Source organism: Larus michahellis, chromosome Z (assembly GCF_964199755.1).
Source record: "Larus michahellis chromosome Z, bLarMic1.1, whole genome shotgun sequence".
NCBI classification, from domain to species: domain Eukaryota; kingdom Metazoa; phylum Chordata; class Aves; order Charadriiformes; family Laridae; genus Larus; species Larus michahellis.
Genome location: NC_133930.1, coordinates 23,168,331 through 23,175,660, shown reverse-complemented (window position 1 = coordinate 23,175,660; position 7,330 = coordinate 23,168,331). Strand labels below are relative to the sequence as shown.

At 59.3% G+C, this 7,330-nt stretch overlaps 1 protein-coding gene across 1 annotated transcript; it reads left to right on the top strand.

The window, feature by feature from the left end:
• Positions 1-2,753: 2,753 nt before the first annotated feature.
• Positions 2,754-5,680, top strand: HTR1A (5-hydroxytryptamine receptor 1A). Its single transcript, XM_074569533.1, has one exon. It carries the CDS (start codon positions 2,848-2,850, stop codon positions 4,087-4,089), a length of 1,242 nt encoding a protein of 413 aa, XP_074425634.1. The 5' UTR covers positions 2,754-2,847; the 3' UTR covers positions 4,090-5,680.
• Positions 5,681-7,330: the final 1,650 nt, after the last annotated feature.

Genomic DNA, 7,330 nt, shown 5'->3' with positions numbered 1-7,330 from the left:
CTGAATAACATTAATATTTTAATTGGAATTTTTAAGGTTGTGTGGCGTTGTGGTTTCATTTACTCTCAAATCAGGGTGGATTTTATGAGACTATGGCTTTCCTTAAAGAATTTCCCTAGTTTCTTCACCTAGGTTATCTAAAGACATTAGCACGTCATTTAATTGCTTGAAAGTTTAACCAGCATTTTGCTGTTTAAAGGCTTAGTAGGATTAGAGACACTATCACATCAAAACAGTGAGTTTTCCCTTCGTCTACATCTTCCACCTCCTACTCCCTCCCCTTCCTCCATGGTCGCCTAAATTGCTTCTCAATTTAATTCAGAGTGAAATGACTTTCAGTCCCTAAACAAAACATAAATTCAAAAAGTAAAGCCGATTTAGAAGATTTCAGTTGAAAAAGGACCCTGTCGACTTTCCCCCACTAGAATGACTCGGCAAAGAGTGGCCGTGTCAGTGCAAAACAGCTCTGGAAACAGTTTCCCCAGGAGTCCTTCGTGGACTCTTAAAATCCGCGTTCCCCGTGGCTTTGAAACGCTAATTTCAGGCTAATCTAATTAGGCTAATGACTTGCCCACCACCATGTAAGAAAGCTGGGACAATCTCTCAGAGATTTTCCTGCCTCCCAGACTTGCACTTTCTTCGTTGCATCAGGCTGGCTCTAAGCAGCAGGAAGCACAAACTTTGATTTCATTGAAGGGAAAGGGTGTCTAAATAGACGGCTGCTCAAGTGCCGTGCATTTGAGGAGACATTAAAAAGAAAATAGGTTTTGGTAGTGAAGCAGCAAAGTACACTTAAATATCGATTACGTTTTGTTTTGTCTGTGTCTCAACAGTGTTAATCTTCATTCGATAGGGCATAGAGCACGTAAACGTTAGTACGATCTGTTAACAAAACTGGCATGCAGGGATACAGCTTTGCTCCGCTTATCCAGCGCGTCTCTGCGCCTTGGTTGTTTATAGCAAATACAGCAAGCCTAGAGGCGGAGAAGCGTAGCCTGGACCCCCCGTAAAGAGGAACTGGCCGGAATCTGTCCGAATGCTGTAAAGTTGTGAACGCAGCCTTATTTTTAAGTGCTGACTGAGAGAAGATGAGGAAACCTGAGCGTGTGCAAGCCAGGCTGTGTGATCCTCATCTGAAGTTCGATTAAGTTAGAATCTGGCAACTCTTCCTGTTAAGCAATTACTTATTTGGCATTCTGAGTTTTTTGAGCTTGCATGGCACAATTACAAAGCAGAGTGAAACATCTTATATCGCTAAAAAGCCGCAAGATAGTGGAAAGCCTGCCACAGAAGTTATGTCAGAGGACTTTCTTTTACCTTTCACGGACAGTTGGAGTTAAGACTGTAAATACCACTTTTTTTTTTCTTCCCTTTGTGTGGCAGATGTTTGCCAGGTTTGCGATTGTTTGTTCTATATACTAGATTTTAATGGATTTGTTTATGATGTATCTATCTGACGCTCTTTTTTATTCAAGATTGTTCCCAGAGGTATTTTTCTAATTTCACTTTCAGACTCAGCCTTTCCCCTTCCTACTGGGAGGAACTGCAACGTTTTGGGCTTTTTTCCCTTTTTGTTGTTGTTGCTGTTGTTTTTTTGAGAGGACAGTGATTTCAATAGTGTGTTGCACTGTAATTCCCGGCTCGGGGGCGCCGGGGGTCAATGCCATCTTTCGGGGAGCTGGACGGCGGGGGGCCGCGCAGTGTCGCGGAACCCCCGACGGCAGGACGCTGGGGCGAGGACATGAATCACCACGAATGGGACTTTCATCGCTACCAGCACTCGAAAGCGACAGAGCGGGAGCCCTGCCCGCCTCTGGGCTGTACAGCAATCCTTCCCGAGACACCCACGCGACATTGCTGCCCGTGCTCTTTCTGTCGCCGCACCCGCGGCGGCATGGCTGGTGCTGCTCCCCGGGCAACGCAGCACCGCGCCCGCTGCGGCCGGAGCGGCGGCCGGGCAGGGGGCGAGGGTGCAGACGGCAGAAAGTCCCGCCGGCCCCGCGGCCAGGGGGGCCCGGCCAGGTCCCCCCCGCGCGCCGCGCCCTCGGGCCGCTGCCGCCTGCCTGCAGGTGGCGATAAGCACCCCCGTAGCCACCCGCCCTGGCTCCCGCTTCCCCGTCCGCAGGCAGCGCTGGGGTGTGCGGTGTCCCCCGGCCCAGGCGACAACGCCTGACCACAGAAAGCCTCTCCCCGCCTCGCATACCCCGCACAAGCCTCGGCGCAGTTCCCGAGGGGAAGCCCAGAGCCCCCGCTGCCCGGGGCGGAGCTGCGGGGAGGAGATTTGGAGGGGGCGGCGGTGAGGGGGAGTGGTGGTGGGTTTCTCAGCGGTGTACCCCCCAGCGGGAAGGGGGCGGCGGCGACTGACGCGCCCCCGCGCCCTCCCGCCCGGTCCGCCGGCGGCGCCGGAGGACGATGGCGACCCAGCGAGACCCCCCCCGCGGAAGGGCGGGATGGAGTGGGGGGGACGGAAGGGGAGGGGAAGGAGGGAGGGAGAAAGCGAGGGGAGAGCGGAGAGGCAGAGCAGGAAGGAGCGGCGCGGGAGAGCGGCGGAGCGAGGGGCAGCAGCTCGGCGAGCGGCGGCGGGAGAGCCGCCCCCGCCGCCCGGGGCTGCGCGCTGGGCAGAGGCGGCGGGGATGGGCGGGCGCGGGGCGGCTCCGCCAGCCGCCGTCCTCCGAGCCTCGGCCGCCTCCCGCCGCGCTATATAGGGGAGGGAGGGGTGGCGGAGGGTGGGGGGGCTGCCCGGCGTGGCCAAAGCGGACGGGGCGGCGATGCCTCCTGCCAGGGGAGCGCACAAGTGACCGGCGCCTCTTCCCATGCCCGTCTCCTGAAGCGACCCCCCCGCCCGGCATGGATGTGGCCAACAACACTACCTCCCCAGAGCGCTCCCCCGAGGGGTCAGGCGGCGCCGGTCTCGCCGAGGTGACCCTAGGCTACCAGCTGCTCACCTCCCTGCTCCTGGGCACGCTCATCCTGTGCGCCGTGAGCGGCAACGCCTGCGTGATCGCGGCCATCGCCCTGGAGCGCTCCCTGCAAACCGTGGCCAACTATCTCATCGGCTCGCTGGCCGTCACCGACCTCATGGTGTCCGTGCTGGTGCTGCCCATGGCGGCCCTCTACCAGGTGCTGAACAAGTGGACGCTGGGGCAAGTCACCTGCGACATCTTCATCTCGCTGGACGTGCTGTGCTGCACCTCTTCCATCCTGCACCTATGCGCCATCGCCTTGGACAGGTACTGGGCCATCACGGACCCCATCGACTATGTCAACAAGCGGACTCCCCGGCGGGCCGCCGTGCTTATCAGTCTGACCTGGCTCATCGGCTTCTTGATATCCATCCCACCCATGCTGGGCTGGAGGACGCCCGAGGACCGCTCGAACCCCGATGCCTGCACCATCAGCAAGGACCACGGGTACACAATCTACTCCACCTTCGGCGCCTTCTACATCCCGCTCCTCCTCATGCTGGTGCTCTACGGCCGCATCTTCAAGGCGGCCCGCTTCAGGATCCGCAAGACTGTCAAGAAAGCGGAGAAGAAGAAGATCGCCGACACTTGCCTCACCCTCTCTCCAGCCACCCTGCAGAAGAAAAGCAACGGGGAGCCCGGCAAGGGCTGGCGGCGGACTGTGGAGCCCAAGCCCGGTGCGTGTGTCAACGGCGCGGTGCGGCAGGGCGAGGACGGGGCCGCCCTGGAGATCATCGAGGTCCAGCGCTGCAACAGCTCCTCCAAGACTCACCTGCCGCTGCCCAGCGAGGCGTGCGGCTCCCCGCCGCCCCCCTCCTTCGAGAGGCGCAACGAGAAGAACACTGAGGCCAAGCGGAGGATGGCTCTGTCCCGGGAGAGGAAGACTGTCAAGACCCTGGGCATCATTATGGGCACCTTCATCCTCTGCTGGCTGCCGTTCTTCATCGTGGCGCTGGTCCTGCCCTTTTGTGACAGTAAGTGCTACATGCCCGAGTGGCTGGGGGCAGTCATCAACTGGCTGGGCTACTCCAACTCCCTCCTCAACCCCATCATCTATGCCTATTTCAACAAAGACTTCCAAAGTGCTTTTAAGAAAATTATCAAGTGCAAATTTTGCCGGCAGTGAAGCCCGCCGCGCCGGGACGGGGCAGCGGAGGCTCCTGCCACTGGCTCCATCCGCCTGTCCTCCGCCACAGTGTGCCCCCCGCCTAGCCCCTCTGCAGCGCCGGCGTAAGGGCGGGGGGCTCCGGGACCCCGCTCCGCAGCGTGCCCGTGTCCTCGGCTCCTCCGCCCGTCGGACAAGCCCCGCGGGGCAGGGAACGGCAGGGCAGGGCAGGGCTCCACCGGGGGCGGCGGGGGGGGATGCCCGGCTCGGGAGGGCTCCGCTGCCGCCCTCGCCTCGCCTGGCCTCGCCGGGACTCCGCTGCTGGGCGCCGGCGCTCCCCCCTCCCTCCCTCCCGCTCTCCCTTCCTCCCCTCCATCAGTCTGGGTAGACTTCAGGTTTGCAGGTCGTTGCTTGTGGTTGCTGTAAACCACAGTGTCTGCCCGAGTAGCATTGGTAAAAATAAACCACCCTATGCAGAAACCCGCCGTTTCGGGGATTTTTCTTGGATTTACGAGAAGACGGCGCGGGGCTTCAGCGTCCGATCTCGGTCTGGCAGTGTGAGTACGGAGGCTGAAGACGACTCCCCGGGCGGAGGAAGGGGCTTTCGGCTCGTCGCTTCCCGGACTGTGAAACCACTAAGTGGATTTTCTTGGGGGAAAAGTGTTTTGTAACCTTGCAAGGTACTTAGAGCAACATCCCCGTCTGCGTTAATGTGTGTCTAACAGCTCTCCTTCTATGCTAGGACCTTCCAGTTCATCGTGCTTCCCTTCGTTACAGCGCAGGGAGGTGATGGGGCTTAAACCCCAACCGCTCCCCTCATTATATGGAGATATTTTTTCTTAAATGCCTTTGACCGAGGGTTTCCCACCAAGGAAAGGCTTGGCGCTGTGCGACTGTCCCTGAGTTCACCGCGTACGCAGCGGCACAGGGAGTTTAAGCAGAGTTTAAGCAGCCTGCGAAGTAGCGTTTCTTTTTCTATTTTTTTTTTTAAGCTGTTTGAAACTTTCTCCGGAGACGTTCCGGTTGCTTCGGACGCAGCCAGCTGCGGCACATTTTGCTCGGGGAAAAACAAAACAAAAAAACACAAACAAAAAACTAACAAACAAACAAACTACAAACAGACAACAACAAACTGAACCAAACCGATCAACCAAAACATTGCCATGTGCTCCGTGGCACCAGGGGAGGGGCCGAGAGCAGCCGCCGCCGGCAGCCGCAGAGGGAGAGAGCAGCGCCTCGGCTCAGGCTGGGAAGGGGCAGGGTCTCCCCTCACCCGGGCCAGCCCCGGCGGGGGTAAGCATGACCCTTCCCGCAAGCTGAGAGCTACGGCCAGAAGCAGAGAGTGTCACTGCGATGCCAAGGACAGAGAGAGCCAAACCTGGCCTGGCTGCTCCGCGCGGCGGCTCCACAAAGCCCCCCCCCCCGCACGTTGGGGATACCCCCTCTCCCTTTAACCCCACCTGCTTGGCCCCGGGAAACCCGGGGTTTTTCCCCTTCCCCCGCCTGGACCGGGATTGGAGGAGGGCGGCAGGACAGCCTTGCTCGCCGCACAGTCCCTTTGCCCGCCCTGACTCCTTTCCCTGCCGTGTCCCCGGCTGCGGCCGGGACCCGGGGCCGCTCTCGGGCCGGGGGCGGGCGGGGTGGGGGTGGGGGGATGGCGTCGGGCCGGGTACTGGCGCTGGGCCGGCTGCGGCGGGCTGCCTGAAATGAATGCTTGACCAAATATATATATATATATATATATTTTCCTGTTTATTTTTGTGTAATCTGTGTTACCTGTAGGTAAAAGGGAATGTTAAATCTGTGCGTCACGTGAATGTAAGTGTCCAGTCATTTCTGAACTTCAGCCGCTTACATTAAATGACAATAGTGCTTTCAACAGCCTCAGATATATAGCTGATTTTCTGAAAATCTTATTTGACCTCATTTTCGCAATTAAAGTGATCTTTGATCTTATCTCCTCTTTGATCACTCCTAACCACGTGTGTCCTAGATATTCCTTAAGTGCCGGAGTGTCGGAAGACTCAGCCTGCAGCGATTAGGGAGCCGAAACTTCTCCGGCGTGCTCGGGTACCCTGTGACTTTGGGACAACTCCCCCCATCCCCGGCCTGGGGTGCGGGCCGGGCCGGGCCGGGCGGCGGGGCGCCCCGGGGCAGGGTGGGGAGCGGGACCGGGAGCGCACGGCCAGGGCGGCGGGGGACGGCGCGTCTCGGGGTTCCCTCCTCTCGCCGCGTTCTTACCCGAGTCCTGCCGACTCCGGCAAGTGCGTTTGGGCACATTTTGACCTTTTAAAAAAAGGTTTTTTTTCTTTTTTTCTTCGCAGACCTTCCTGCAAACTCGTCGGTAACGATCCCAAAGCGTGCCCCCCCTCCGCCGCGTCGGGCCCCGCACGACTTCCCGCGCCCCGGGGTCTGGAGCCCGACTGCGGGACGGGGGCCGTCCAACTCCGCCGAGAGCCCCGGTAGCTGGAGGCAGGGCCCACCCGGAGCCGCATCAGGCAGGGCGGTAGGAGGGGTGCAACTCCTGTGCCCCCTTCATCTGCCTCCCACCCCGGCGCTGCAGGGCGAGGGGTGGGGGGAGCCCGGGCACAGCCCCCGAAACCCCGCCGGCGGTTGCGAGATGCCCCAGCCACCCTGCGTCACTGCCGGCTGGGGCGGGAGCGGGGGGAATTTGGGAGTTCGGGAGAGAAGATGCCTCCGGCTGGCGCAGGGAGGCGAGACGCGCCTTTCCCCATCCGGCTTTTCCACCTGTCTCCCGGTGCGGGCGCCCGCTCCTCGCACGGACAGCAGGCGGGGGGAGCGGACCCGGACCCCTGCTACCCCTTTTCCAGGCGGATGGTTGGCGGCAGCCTCCCCCCTCGCCGGGGAAAAGAGCTGCTCGGCGGCTCTCCTGCCTGCGGCGGGGCCAAACGGGCCGGACCCCGCAGGCGCCCACGCCGGGCCGGCAGCCGCGGTGCCGCGGGGTGTCTTACTGCATCCCCCAGGCCGGGATGCTCCCTGCCTCATGCATCGGCCGCCGCAGAAATACCGCTCCGACCTCAGTGGGGACAGTGTTTCTCTGAGCAGTTTTACATTTCTGACTCCTTCTGTTGTCTTTTTTTCTCCTTTGTATTAAATCTTTAATGTGGAGGAAACGGCCTGCTTGAAAAGATGGGGCTTTTTGTTTCCGTGCTGTATTTTTCGAATTCCTCATTTGATTTCCACTAAAATTAAAAAAAACCCAAAAAACCCACAACCCAAACAAACAGAGGATTTAGTGGCT

Bases quoted from the DNA above. Each gene is read 5' to 3' on its own strand.
- HTR1A (XM_074569533.1), top strand. From the start codon at position 2,848: ATGGATGTGGCCAACAACACTACCTCCCCAGAGCGCTCCCCCGAGGGG.